The 15315-nt window shown below is 38.1% G+C and overlaps 1 protein-coding gene across 1 annotated transcript; it reads right to left on the bottom strand.

Annotated features, from left to right (window-relative positions):
• Positions 1–4661: 4661 nt before the first annotated feature.
• On the bottom strand, positions 4662–14688 carry LOC134316514 (IQ calmodulin-binding motif-containing protein 1-like). The gene is made up of 13 exons (XM_062996897.1): positions 14458–14688; positions 12362–12527; positions 12164–12284; positions 11969–12062; positions 11744–11843; positions 11373–11545; positions 10921–11027; positions 9894–10021; positions 8880–9022; positions 7315–7463; positions 5797–5928; positions 5373–5529; positions 4662–4990 (listed from the first exon to the last, which is right to left on the bottom strand). The coding sequence occupies exons 1-13, from the start codon at positions 14552–14554 to the stop codon at positions 4770–4772; spliced, it is 1788 nt and encodes a 595-aa protein (XP_062852967.1). The 5' UTR covers positions 14555–14688; the 3' UTR covers positions 4662–4769.
• Positions 14689–15315: the final 627 nt, after the last annotated feature.

Raw genomic sequence — 15315 nt, 5'->3', positions numbered from 1 at the left:
TTAGCCACCATGCCACCCTGCCCTATTTATGTGGCCCAATAAAGTCACCAAGTCTTGTCAATCATAATAACTAACAAGACAGTAGTTATTAGAGGCCATGTCAAAAAGTCTGTGACATTTTTACATAATACATAAAAAAGTCCCAATGATTAATAAATTAATCATAAATTTTTGTATGCATATTTTGGAGCCAACACATTTTGTCATAAATTTCAAAAAACCCACAGGAAACAAATTGCACATTATAAATACAGTGTATGTATAGTTTGATCTCAACAGTGGATTAAAATAAAACTTATTCAGTGATTAGACTCCAGCGTAATTGGTATTTGAAGCAGTTATTTCATTATGGCTATTAGAATGCTTTCTAGCATGCCAGATCTTTAGAATTCAGTGTTCATGTATTTACCTGCCACTTTAGTCCTTCACTCACATGCATATTTCTCAAAAAGCAGGTCTTATTTATCCAGCGCTGTAAAACACAGCATAAAGAGATAATTATACCACCATCATATTTCTCTTCTCTTGAAAATGTTATTTTAATCACGCTGGTGGAGTGGACCACTCTGTTGTTTTCACATGTGTGTAATGAAATAATGACGGACGCCCTGTGAATAGGGCCCTGGCATGTGTCTGTAGCACTGCGGGCATGACAGACACACATACTCACTTACACAGACACACACACAAATGCTCACTCCTGAGCATATAAGTGTTGAAGCCAGGGTCCAGGATTCAATTATACACCTGAGATGAAAAGAGACACAGGAAAAGAGATGAAAATTAATGTGATATGCTCTCTCATTATAATGACATTTACTTTATTAAAATGTTCCCCACTAAATTATTACACTGGGCTCAAAAATGAGTTGCATAACTAAACTCCCTCCATTTTGAAATCCTCAGTAAATCATATATTTTGTTGTTTAATATTTAAAAAATACAATAAAAACAATAAAAATTTGGAATAATCTTAAAACCTTTTTCTTTCGGCTATACACCTATGATCATTTACAGGCTTAAGTACCAAAAGGACATGATAAATTTTCCAGACATTGCTATGAGATTTTCAACCACTGGGACGCAGACCACAAGTCCAAGCTTACGTAAAATAATAAAGTACATTTGAAAACAGAATGATTATTTTTGTTGCATTACGAGTAAGAATAGAATAAAATCATGCAATAATTTGATGATCTGGTAAAAATTATACTTATTTACAACCCAAAATCAGAAAAAGTTGGGACGGCATGGAAAAAGCAAATAATAAAAAAAAACATAGTTTTTTACATTTACTTTGACTTATTTATTAATAAACATCCATTCCTGCATTTCAGACCTGCAACACATTCCAAAAAAAATTACCACTTTGTAATGTTGCTATTCCTTTTCACCACACTTAAAAGACATTTGGGCACCGAGGAGACCAAGTGATTTAGCGTTTCAGCTTTTATTTTGTCCCATTCTTCCTGCAAACACATCTTAAGATGTGCAACAGTACGGGGTCCTCGTTGTCGCATTTTTCCTTTCAAAATTCTCTACTGGGGACAGGTCAGGACTGCAGGCAGGCCAGTCCAGTACCCGTACCCTCTTCTTCTGCAGCCATGCCTTTGTAATGTGTGCAGCATGTGGTCATTGTCTTGTTGAAAAATGCATGAACGTCCCTGGAAAAGATGACGTCTTGAAGGCAGCATATGTTGCTCTAAGATCTCAATGTACTTTTCTGCATTAATGCTGCCATCACAGAAGTGTAAATGACCTTTGCCAAGGGCACTGACACAGCTCCATACCATGACAGACCCTGGCTTTTGGACTTGTTGCTGATAACAGTCTGGATGGTCCTTTTCGTCTCTGCTCTGGAGCACATGGCTTTCATTTTTTCCAAAAAAAGAACTGGAATGCTGATTCATCTGACCACAATATACATTTCCACTGTGTGATGGTCCATCCTAGATGCCTCTGAGCCCCGAGAAGTTGACGCCGCTTCTGGACATGGTTAACATAGGGCTTCTTTTCTGTAAAGTTTTAAGTGGCATTTGTGCATGTAACTCTGTATTATAGTGCTTGATAAAGGTTTGCCATAATAATCCCTCACCCATGTGGTTATATCAGCTATTGTTAAGTGGTGGTTCTTGATGCAGTGCCGTCTGAGGGATCGAAGATCACAGGTGTTCAGCTTAATCTTGCGCCTTTACACACTGAAATTTCTGCTGATTCTTTTAATCATTCATTGATATTATGCACTGTAGAGGAAGAAATATGCAAATCCCTTCCAATCTTTCTTTGAGGTTCATTGGTTATAAACATTTTTATCATTTTCTCACACATTTGTTGACAAACTGGAGATCATCTGATCATCTTTGCTTATCAAAGACTCAGCCTTTCCTGGATGCTGCTTTTGTACCAAACCATGATTACAATCACCTGTTGACATCACCTGTTTGGAATCGCATCATTATTTAGTTTTTTCAACTCATTACTAGGCCTAAATTGCCCCTGTCCCAACTTTTTTTGGAATGTGAGTTGAGCAGATAAAACATGAAATATCTCAGGTTCATCCTGTCTGCAATCAAATAAAAGTCAAAGTAAATGTAAGGAACACTGTTTTTATTTTATTTGCATTTTCCATACTGTCACAACTTTTTCTGATTTGGGGTTGTATAAGAGCAACCTGTGCGTGTAGCACTTAGCTTGCTAAGACTAATTGATGTAGTCTGGTAACCGTGTGTTAAAGTCACTTAGGGTTCCTAGCATTAGATTTAGAGACTTGAACCAACTTGAGGTGACCTGTGCTTAATGACATGATGCAAGGAATGCACATGCACAACAATACTCAGTTGGGCTGTGAAATTCAAACAATGCTTAAGTAGTATTGAGCATGTGTTCCAATGAAACACAACCATCAGCAGCTTGAACTCCTGACACAAGACAGGTTGGGTCTCAGATTTCATGCAATTTATGACCCAACCAACTGCATGTTTTTTTCCAGTATTATACTGTACAGTTTCAGTGAGCCTGTGCCCACTGTAGCCTGAGATCCGGATGTAGTCTTCTGCTGTTGTAGCTCATACAATTTAAAGTTTGACAGATGCATGTTTCCCACTGTGTTACATCACCTTGTCCATTATGCCTAGTACACACTACACGATTTTGGCCCAGATTTTCGCTCACGACTGGTCGCCGCCAGATGTGGCAGCTCGGAAGCAACTCGGCGTTCGCTCTGGGATCGAAATTCGGCTCTCAATCACTATGTGTGAACTGTTAAATGGCTCGATACGAGCAGCTTGCCAAGCGCTCGCAGACTCGAGAAAAATATCTAGCATGTTAAATGTCTGAACCAGTCGTCGACTCAAAATCATGTAACGTGAATGGCATTGCAAGCAGGTTGCAAGTGGCAGCGAGTGCTATGTCAAACTACAGCCAATGAGAACGCAAAATACAGGGTTTGGAAACCCGGGGGAGGAGTTGTAAAAACGTGGGATAGGGGCATTATATAGTTTCACAATACATTGGCACACACACAAGCTTTGTAGTGTCTGTGTCCTTATCGTCCACACCAAACTATAATACCAACGCTGCATTGCAAAAATTTTTAACTCTCCCCAACTCACTACAGAACTGGTCGCATAGCTCAATCCACTCAGATTCATTTATTTTTCCTATTTGATTTTACGCTACACATCAGCACACAAACAACTTTGATCGCACGCTTATTGTTGACGTGCATTTTTGGACATGGTATCATTAAACCTCTTGTCACTTCTCGCGTGTGTTTTCGTGACTAAACGTAGTTCGGGAGACCAGACAGACTCGCCTGCGATTCCTCCTGCTGTTAGATGGTGTACTTTGTGACCCTCTATCGCCGATCAGTCGTGTAGTTTGAAATACACAACGACTTAAAAGACTCCAGATTGAAAGAGATCCAGTTGTGTAGTGTGAACTGTACAGCGATCTGACGACTTGGAAAGTCGTGTAGTGTGAACTTTATTATTATTATTTAGCATTATTTACACTTTTGAATAGATGGATTTAAGGACACTAATTGTTGCAGTTTTGCAGGTGGATTTTTTGCCAGTACTAGCTGGATACAAAACTTAAGCTGCTCAACAGTAGATTCTCCCCTTCTAAATTCATTTTCAAATAGACAGGTCTGGACTGCAGGCAGGCATTTTTCTGAAGCACTTCTAAGCCCATGGGGCTTGAAAGTCATGCACATTCAACAGTGATTCCAGCATTGCCCTACACAGACTGAGATTTCTCCAGGTTTCCTGATTTTTTTCAGAATAAAGACAGTATTAGTAAAATCAGATCCTATCTTGCATCAACAAAGGTGTTTTTGAACTAATTCTTAAATCTTTCAAAATTCAGGGCCATGGATTAAGTTTGCTTGCAAAGACTGACCCTTTGTTAGATCCTCCTTTTATTTCTATGACACCCTCACATGTTACCAATTCACCTGCTTATTCAGTGTGTTCCCTCAGGCATCATATTTAAATTTTGTTTTGAATTCATAAAATACAAACAAGGTGGTAAGCCAAAACATCAAAGATCTTACACCTTTTTACTTAAATAAATATTCAAGTGAATTAACAAATCACAGATTCTGGAGGGGTAGGGGTTGTTTCATTTTACAAAATGTCTTAATTATATAAAGCATTCCATTATAAAATGACTGCTACTTTATTTACTGGCCAGTAAAAAAAAACATACAAATCAGCAATAAATACTGTATAAGGTTTAAATCCTAACTTATCCAGAACAGCTAACAGTTAACTGCCACCCAGATACAAAGATTCAAACTCCACATCATAGTCCTTTTGAGGAAGTGATTCGGGGCTGGAGAATTCATCTCCAAGTCTTTTCCACCAGGGCAGGTGCATACTCTGGAGCAAGGCATTGTGGGATTGGCGAGCACGCATAGCCACTGGTGCAGAGCGGCTCAGGAAAAGGCAGGAGTTTTCATTATCTGCGTCTTTTAGAGTGGGAGCATCTGAAAGACAGATATAAGACACAATACGATTAATGTCCAGCTGCTGTTTATGTCAACTGGAACTTCAGAACTATTGCACTTTAGGTGGGAACTGCAGATTATGATTACATTTAAATTTGCAGAATACCAATTAAATATACACAGTGAGGGGCCAAAAAGTATGAGACCACAAGTGAATTTAGAATTTTATTTATTTAGAATACATTTTATATATATAAGTTGAAGTTGCTAAACAGATGAAGAGTGACAGAGAACAATTACTATGTCACTGCACTGCAGCAGTTTTATGATGTAAAATTTTATGGGTAAATACGTTTCCTGTGTAGTTTTGCTCAAGTGTGTAAGGAACAGTATTTGTCTCCAGATTAAGGAAAGTCCATACTCATCAGCAGCTCCAGGTCTGTGTTGATCTGAGCGACAAGGGCCAGCCTGTGCTGCTCCTGAGCCCGATCTGAAGCTCTGGTAAACTGGTGCTGGTGCAGCATGCTCTGAGCTTTCTCATGAAGCTCTACAGTTCCCTCTAATGATACCACTGAGGACTGAAAAACACAACAATAAAAAATAACCAGGATTGTTAATAAGACCGTTGACTATAGAGTATTAATGAAACAAGCACAAATCCATCAATACAAAGCAATACACTGATTATGTGATGTGCTATTGTCAGGAATTACAAAGAATAAAGAATTACAATGTCTCCCTTTAAGTGTAGCAGGATTAAAGCAGCTGAATGCCAAATGTGGCTAAATAATTGTCCTAAACAAACACTGGCTGTATGTAATGTGATGTTCTGTGTGTTGACTCACAGGGTAAAGGGAAATGTAGTGCTCTATTTGTCTCCTTAGTTCCATTCTCCTGCTGTCTGTCAGGCCTCTGGGGCCTTTCCATGGGGATAAAGCATTCCGCTGAGATCTCAGTCTCTTTAGGAACTTCAGAACCTAAACAACAATATCACATGGGTTAAAATAGGGTATACCAGAGTAATAGGAGTAGAGTATTGCCAGTTTATAATGTCGTTGCTGAGGTGGTGTAGCAATATACTCAGACATACAGTACGGCCAGATTTATGAAAGCGTTATATAAACCAGAAAACAGCAGAGATGTGGTATGAATATTGTTTAAGAGGAATCCATATTTGGGGCACTAGCCATGTTAGTTAGTTTGTGCGTCCAGCTTTTCATAAAAAAGCTGTTTTTTTCCTTACATTATTTAGATAACAGTTATTTTGAAATGTTATGTCACTATTACTAAATGAGAATTGTTTCAACAATGAAATTGCACTTGTATACTAAACATTACATATTAAGTAAGTACTATCAACAACATTTGGGGTGTCAAATAAATGTCAAGTAAAAAAATTATGGTGGTTGTCATTTCAAGCAATCTGGCTGTCTGTTACTGGATGGCCAAAAACATGAGGTTGTTTCTAATATATTCTGCTGGCTTAATAAGGGTAGAGATGTTTTTTAGGTTTTTCAATATCAGAAACATTATTTTAAAACTAGTTCTTATAAAAGATATTCTATAAAGATAATTTTGTGATTGAAAATTTACTATGTTGTTTTGATTACGATGATGTTTAGTTTTTAATATAAATGTTACTTTTGGCAAAAAATAAAAATTCCGCACTAAATTGCAACCGCCTTATCCTGGTCAGGGTTGCTGCAGGTCTAATTCCACCAGTAAACACTGAGTGCAAGGCAGCAATACCCTGGAAAAGGCGCCATTCCATTACAGGGCCTTTGGCCACCACCCAGACACAGCCTCTAATGTCTGTGTAGACAGCCCAGCCAGCCAATAGCACTGCTGAGATTTGAACCCCAGTCTCAACGGTGGTGGGCTGAGGTAACAGACCATTGCAACACCTGAGCGCCTTGAAAAAAAAAAACATTCATATCTACATTGATCCTCTACATGTACAGGATGTTACTTTTTTGTTTTTATGAGAAAATCACCAAAACATGGAATTTGACCAGAGGTGTTCAAACCTTTGCATTAGAATCCCTTAAATGTGAAAAATTGGACTACCCCTCGGATAGAGTCCTTGGCATATAGGGCTACAGCTCAGACAGCTGACTTGGTGCATGTGGCTTAATAGTATTTATTGTTGAACAACAATAACTGACAAGTGTAAGTCAATCTAAATGTGATTAGTACATAGAATGTTTTTTGAATTAAAATTTGACACGTACTCAAGACTAATCTGGCTCAAACAGTATTTGCTGAGTGGAGATTTGTGTGAAGTGTGAGGTTTGTCTTTTCCAGAATCGGATCATGTTTATTCAGCGTGTGTAAGTGTGTAATTGGTTGTGTAAAGCACCTACAGCTCTCTGCAGGGTGACTGCAGCTTTGTGCCGTTTAAGTTCATATCTGCTCTGCTGGAAACGCTGTCTCTCCCTGTACCCTCGCCACACTCTCTGGATCAGTAGAGCTGCTCTGTTCTCCAGTTCTCCCAGGAACCTCGCCAACTGGTCTACAATACACACACACACACTCTGACTTGTTATTACAATCCATTTAATAATTTGGTTTGCACAATACACCTAAAGGTAATCAATAGCAATAATTAATTAATTAATTAATTGTAACTGAAAATGCTTTTACAGTCACTTCTACAGTTAAGTCATGAGTAATGCAGAGAACATATTAAATGTGGGACATAGAAATTCCCCAGTGATTTAAATGAAGAAGATTATTTTTTGGATGCTTTGCAACATCATTGTGAACCACTTGCATTTTACCCTCACAAAGCTTATTAGGTAGCATATTAGGAATAACATACTTTAATTTAGTGTTCCTCAGCTTTCCTGTTCTCTGTGTTTAAGAATATTAATTAATAAGATTAATGAACAAACTTCCCTTATCTATACACATGTTTACATGCACCAGAGATTGGTTAATATTGCAGTATTTTTATGTTGTTACTGTAAGTGTGACTGCTCTCCAATAATGCAGATACTTTTTTTCTCCCAATCTAAACATGTCCAATTCCCTACTGCATTTCCCATGTTGCTTGCACCACCCTGTGTTGGCCAAGAAGAACCACAGACTATCACGTACCCCTTCCATCAGGCATTGAGTCATTGGCAGCCTCTTTTCACCTGCTAGCAGTTAAGCTCTCATGAAGGGCATAGACATTTCTGTAAATCTTCCACCACTAGGGCAGGTGCCTTGATGAGACAGCAGAGGAAACCCTGGAAACCTCCCACCCTTAGGCATGGCAAATTGTGACTGTCGGATGCCCGGCCAGGTCAGTAGAACCACTGAGATTCCAACACGAGAGCTTAACTCTTCATGGTAGGGGTTACTGTATTAAACAATGTGCCAGGTAAGCATCCCCAACTCTCAGTTTCCAGAAGATCAGCACTCGCTCAGTTACAAACCATTGTAATTACAAACCAATGAATGTTGCTTTGATCAAATTTTACCATTTGAGCTTTAGTCACTTTTAGCTATTTTGACATGTGATCATTTTATGATTTTGTATATCTAATAACACAATCTCCACCATGTCGCTGTAAACTGAAAGTGGTAGATAGCTATCCTCATTTGTTTTCTGTATTGGGTTACAGGCCATTATTAACATTCCATCTTTGAAAAGTAGGTCCCACATTTGCTCTGTTAGGTGAAAAAGCTGAGTACCTACAGCAATTACTCATTTATTTCTTTTACTAACCCCTTTATCTTCATCCAAAAGGTGCCAAACCCTTGTGCAACTTACCTTTTATTAATAAATATTAGAATAAGTATAGGATTCCTTTTTCCCCCCCAATGGTATGAGTATTTATTATACAATACAACAAAAAAATGTGTTTGTTGCCTTTTAGGGGTTTAGGGGTTTTAATTTTTATGTTCATGAATTATTGCAGAATCATTTTGTCTTTGGTACCTGCAGGCAGAATTTCCATCAGATGGAGCTGGCGCTGGCGAAACTGCCGAATGGCTCGCTGTCTGCGCAAACATACTTGATGACGCAGTTCTTCTTCCGCACAACGTTTCTCTGTGTCTTCCTGCTGCCGTCGTCTCTTTTCTCTGCACGCACAGATCCATACATGTCAATACATGTCACTATTTATCCTGGTCAGGCTCACAGTGTGTCTGATTCACTGTTAGGAGTTAAGAGCTTCAAATAAAAATAAGTCATTTCATTCATGTCACTGTTGTTTGTACCAACCACTGGCTGGTTTGAGTATTTTCTAAAACTGCTGGTTTGCTGGGATTTTTATGCACAGCAGTCTCCATATTTTATACAGAATTGTGCCAAAAACAAACAAAAAAAAACCCCAATGATTCTCAGTTCTGCTGGCATTAACTATTTGTTGATGACAGAAGTGAGATAAATGGCCAGGGCAAGACTGACAGAAAAGCTTAAATATCCACTCTTCACAACTGAGGTGAGCAGAAAGGCATTTTAGTATAAACAACACATACAATCCCGAAGCAAATGCGCTACATGGCAGAGGACCACATCAGGTTTAACTCAACAACAGAAAATAAAGGCTACAGTGTGTCCAGGCTAACTAAAACTGGACAGCATCAAACATGTAATGATCCATTAAACTAACCTGCATTGGGCATGCACTGGGCCCCTCTAGTACCAGTCAAGCATCATTTAAATGCAGTCGTGTCAACATAGACTTCATCTACATTTATCGCATTTAGCAGACACTTTTATTTAAAGCAAATTCCAATTGTGATTGTTTGGATTGTATACAATCACAATTTGGCAGATGTGAAGCTTAAACCTGCAACCTTCTGATCACTAGTCCAGTACCTTCACCACTGAGCTACCACTGCTCCACATTGTGGAATTCTTTGTCCTGAGAGCAAAGGTGGTCCCTACCCAGTATTAGCATGCTGTTCGTAAGTGCCCGGTGAGTGTATATTATATAGTATAAATCACCTGAAGCTTCGTTGTAATGCACTCACAGCTCTGGGAAGTTTCTTTATCCTGCACCGAGTCTGATGGGCTCTCCAGGCTGCCTGGATCACACAGGCTGCTCGAACCCTCTCTTCACTTGAGTGCCCAGCCTAATCCAAATCCAAAACACAAAAAGTTACAATTATTTTTGTCACTGTGTACAATTACAGTTAGCATTTAGCAATAGATTTTCTTTTTGACAAAATTGTGTTCAGCATTCCACGGAGGTCAATATACAAAAACACAAATGATCTGTAAGTTCTAGACCTGAATGAATATGTACTGTAAAAGATCAGTATAAACAAATAATTGCAGTAAAAAAACTTGCCACAGACTGATATACTGTACATTTTCCATTTTAATTTACATTTTAAATCTTTAATTTGTTCAGTGTTAGTTTATTACTGGCTCTTATTGTACAATGCAACATTGGGTGGGGTCCGTTTTTATTTAGCAGATTAGCTCGTAGATCTAAAACAGAAGAATAACAATGGTATCATCAAACCCTAGACAATTTTCTATCAATCTTTTGCATATTTTCAAGTCTGCAACACCCCAAAGCTTGATCTTTTTAACGTCTGAAAGAAGTCAAAGCCATTGTGCCTTTTTTGTGTGTGTCTTAAGTAAACCCTACCAAACAGGAACTCATTACACCCTTTTTCTTTCATTTACACAGTTGCATTAATAATATGTTTAATGTTTAAACTGGCTGCATGTACAATATTTTTAACACAGCACATGATCAAACAAGACATTTGTAAGATGCAAAAACTAAATCTATTAGAACCTTATAACATGATGCATGCAACACTTCAGCAAAAAAGAAAAGTATAACTTTAAAACTTAGCAAATCTGGATGCACATAGAATAGAAACACTGATGTTTCCTAAACTGCCCTGTACTGACTATATAGTGTACTTACAAATGTAACCTAACTGGTGGAGAAGTAATTCTTTTATTATGGTGCCTGATATTTGGATCACAGCAGTTTATAGTGCAGCAAACAAACCATAAAGCATGTTTCAGGTACTTCAGACTGCAGATGGTCGATCAGTTGCTCCAGAGCTGCATCAAAGCCCTTACCATGCCAGTCATTTCTCACCAACTCATCCAGTCCTGCAGACCAACACATACATCCCAACATTAGCACCATGCTCAAAATGTGCATAGTAATGCTTATTTTGTAAGAATTGTGCATGTGATGGCCAGGGGTATATCAAATGTTGGGCTGATGGTAGTGACTCATATAGTACACAACTTGAATGAAGCATAAGTGACTTAGTGAATTGATAAGGGCCAATTCTATACAGCCAGATGAGTACATTGAAGTATCCGCAAGGCAGTGGACCACAGGCAGTGGACAGAGGAGGGCTGGGTAGACTAGTCTGACAAATCCTGTTTCAGCAAAACATAAATTACACCTAAGTGATGTTTCCAACTAATTTTATGCCAAAGCTTTACCTTTGTATTTTTTATGAAGGAGCAGCAGGGAGTGGCTGTTCTGCTCTATCATCAGGAGTAAAATTTTGACAGCAGTGCTGCCAGTCACAGGGTTGGAGCTGCTTGAGATTTTATACACCACATCATCCATGATATTGCTCAACGCCTTATTCTCCAACTTAGGTAAAACTGCACTGAAGAATTAACAGAAAAAGAAGCATTTACTTACTTTTACAGTAAATACAACCATACACATGAATGAATAATGTTTAAATTAATTCATCTTAAATGACGGCTTTGGTTTTTCACCCAGTCCCACTATTGTTTTTTTTTATTAGTTTTTATGGATAGCATCCCTTATTGCTCCTTTTAACCAATGCACAATGTTGTACCTGTTTGTCCTAAACAGAGTGCACCACATCATTAGCACAACTGCAGAGATCTCATCATCCTCACTCATCTGTATACTTTCATAATGCTTAGACTGAAGGACTGTGAAGAGAAGACAGGACGTTCATTCCCCCCCATGCATCACATTATACAGCTATACTGCACACTTTCAGCAACTACAAAACCATTCTTGGTTATGAACTGTAATTAGATAGATAAAGCTTTACCACTGATTATTAAATGAGTGTATGCTCTCAGAAGCCAGCTGAGAGAATCAAAGGCTTTCTTAAAGAGACGAATCATCTCTGTTTTCCCTTTATCCTGTTGGGAGATTTACAGAGATGTACAGTGCTCTATTATAGCATTCGACTCAAACATAAGATTAAAAAATAAGGAAAATATGCAGATTTTGTGTGTCTTACCGATGTTGCTCTGTTCATGATACGATGAGCAAAAAACAAAATGTTTTCTGTTACTGATGGAAGAAACTGGTGATGGAACACATCTCTGTCCTTTACAGAACCAATACCTACACAGCATGTGCTGCAGAAACATGTGTGAATTCAAAATCACTACTTTTAACAATACTGTTAAAAGAAAACAGAAATATCTCTACCTACCAGATAATGTCAATCATCTGTGTAATTGAGCTGTAACTTCCTTCAATTTTGGCAGGATTAAACTTTAGTGCAGCGGAACAGTATGCCAGGACCCCATGGCAGTAAAGTTCCTGTTTGCATGTCTCCAAATCCTTCTGGTCTCCCAGTGACTTTTTCCCTAAAAGATCTTTCCACATAGAGTTTGAGTTATGCAATTAAAGTCATTTCTCTTCATTACCTTTCTAAACCCTCTTCTAGACATAAACTACATAAACAAAGCTTTAGTTTTGTAATTAGGCAGAAAATAATGTATAATAAACTTCATAATACATACACATTAACCCCTAACATTCCAATAAAAGTAATTTCTAATGTTTAGAAAATTAAGTCATAAAAAATGTATACAAAAATATTTAAATGTAATTAAAATGCTACAAATTAAATTATGAAAATTATAAATGCATATTCTAATCTAACTCCATTTCCCTAGATGTGTACATGTAGTCTATTATTCTTCAAATATGCCTAATGCAATTCCCTTCTGGTGGAATCATGCCACTAGCACCACTTCCCGCACTGGCTGAGACTATCACCTGTCCCTTTGCAGGTCACAGCTGTGTACCTGCCTGCAAAGGAGTCTCAGAGAAAGCTGCATTCTGTACAGAGACATGCTAAACTCGCCAGTGGAAAGAACCCTTTCCTTTTCTTACAGGCATAGCCAATCATGCCTTGTGTGGGTGCCTGGCTGGTCGATAACACATCTGAAATTATTATTATTATTATCTTTTAATCCCCCAGTCTAGTTATGTCCAATTACCCTGATTGCGTCCTCTATACTGATTCGACCCTTCACCGCTGACTGAGGACGCCTCTCAACTGACTTGCGCCCCCTCCGGTACGGACAGTCAGTACAGACTGCACGAGTCGAGTTCATACACTTGACGGGCACTGTGCATGGAGGGCCACACCCCCATCAGCATTATTCCTGTGCAGGCGCCATCAGTCAGCCAGCAGGGGCCGCAGTCGCACCAGTTATGAGGACCTATGATCCGACTTTCTTACCCTCTAATCCCTAAACAACAGCCAATCGTTGTTCATACAGCCGCCCAGCCTAGTCGGAAAGGCAGAGCCGAGATTCGATACGATGTATTCGAAACCCCAACTCTGGTGAGCTAGAGTACTTTACCACTGCGCCACCTGAGCGGCTCACATCTGAAATTATTATTCAGAAACTGTGGTCAGGTGCATCCTTGTTGATTGAATTATCCTTGAGATATGTCTACAGTAGTACTCAATTAAAGTCTACCCTTTGCTATTTGAACTGATTAAATAAAATGTGAACAAACTGTGTAAAAACTAATAAGAAAATGTTAAAAATAAAGTTTTCATTCTAAACTTAAACACAAAACCAGATAAAATGTGTTAAATAAACTAAAACGATTAAATGTTAACTACAGTACAGTATAACTAAGTCTAACGTTAGCAGTATCACAGTTGATTATATGACATTTATTTTACAAGCTAAAAACATCAGTCAGAATAAAAATACATTAGTCTAATGGGGGAGACCTAAATAAAAAAATAACAAATTACTAAATCCTAAAATAAATAAAAAAACAATAAAACGAAATGAAACTGTACACTGTTTTAAAAAATGAAATTATACAAAAACATTTTTTATGCAATGTTTAATAACTAACAGGTCAGTGGTAGCTTAGCGGTTAAGGTACTGGACTAGTAATCAAAAGGTCGCTGGTTCAAGCCCCACCACTGCCAGATTGTCACTGTTGGACCCTTGAGCCAGACTGTATACTGTCACTTTGTATAAAAACGTCTGCTAAATGCCAAAAATGTAAACATAATAAGTGTAGCATGTTAGTTTCATGCTTTAGTGTTCCATACTTTGATGTTTAATATTATTCACATTCCTAAATAAAACAATACATACATTATTCGATGTGTGTTTAGGGATGAGTCAGTGTCACTTACATTCACACAGTCACAGTAATACATTCAGTGTATGGAACACTGCGAGTTAGCTAAACACACATTTATGTGAATTAAAGTAAAAATAATTCATCATGATAATTAGTTTATACGTACAAAGGAGACTTTACCTTTTAGTCTGGACAGCACCTCCACAAAGCTCTGTTCTGATCTTACACTAATGAGAGGTTTGAGCTCCATGTGTATCTCATCCTCAGGTAAGCCCATTGCTGTTTTGTACTGTTAGCTCGCCTTGCTAAATGTTTTGCGAACTAACTGTCCAAAAACACCACACAGATACAATTACATTTCATGTTCAAATCTAACCGTCATTTTCTCATGACCAGTGACAAATCAGAAATACGCCATTTTTCTGATTGCTGTTTAACAACACATCGACTAAGCGTAGTTGGTAACTACAGCAACGCAAAAAGAGTCAATTACGTTCATAGAATCAAATCGTGTAGAATCAGGAACCGATCTTGAAGCGTTAAAAGAAAACAAGGAATCGAATCCATTTTGAGTCAGATTCGATTCAAAAGTTCTAGCTTGAACAAAACAGCTAGAAGCGTTTAAAGCATACTATAGTACATTATCGCCACCATGTGTTCTGGAGGGTAATACACAATTTGTGTAAGGTTGGGAGGAAATCAAACAGTAAAAAGTTCATGTTCTGTCTCGAAAATTGTCATTTCTTAACCAATACAATACATTTTCCCAAAATCTACCACTTTTACCAGAATATATAAGTATAGAGGACATTACAGAAGCATGCCATTTTTAAAATATAGCATGGTCTTAATCAGTGACATTTAGTCATTTATTTTTTGGTAAAGCAGCAAGCCTTGACAAATCCTTGCTTATTAAGGATTAGGCCTCCTCTGGATGTTTCTTTTTAAATATAAAAAGCATGACTGCGGGCGGCTCGGTGGGTAGCACTGTCGCCTCAAAACAAGAAGGTCCTGGGTTTGATCTCCAGGCACGGCTGT

The sequence above is a fragment of the Trichomycterus rosablanca genome, chromosome 6 (genome assembly GCF_030014385.1).
Source record: "Trichomycterus rosablanca isolate fTriRos1 chromosome 6, fTriRos1.hap1, whole genome shotgun sequence".
Lineage (NCBI taxonomy): Eukaryota > Metazoa > Chordata > Actinopteri > Siluriformes > Trichomycteridae > Trichomycterus > Trichomycterus rosablanca.
Note: the sequence above shows the minus strand (reverse complement) of the source record. Positions and strands in the feature narration are given on the sequence as shown.

Bases quoted from the DNA above. Each gene is read 5' to 3' on its own strand.
- LOC134316514 (XM_062996897.1), bottom strand. From the start codon at position 14,554: ATGGGCTTACCTGAGGATGAGATACACATGGAGCTCAAACCTCTCATT. The intron at 9,023-9,893 runs GTGATTTATACT...CTGTGCGTGCAG, and splicing joins GCATTACAACGAAGCTTCAG to AGAAAAGAGACGACGGCAGC. The intron at 4,991-5,372 runs GTATGGACTTTC...TCTGTCTTTCAG, and splicing joins AGACCTGGAGCTGCTGATGA to ATGCTCCCACTCTAAAAGAC.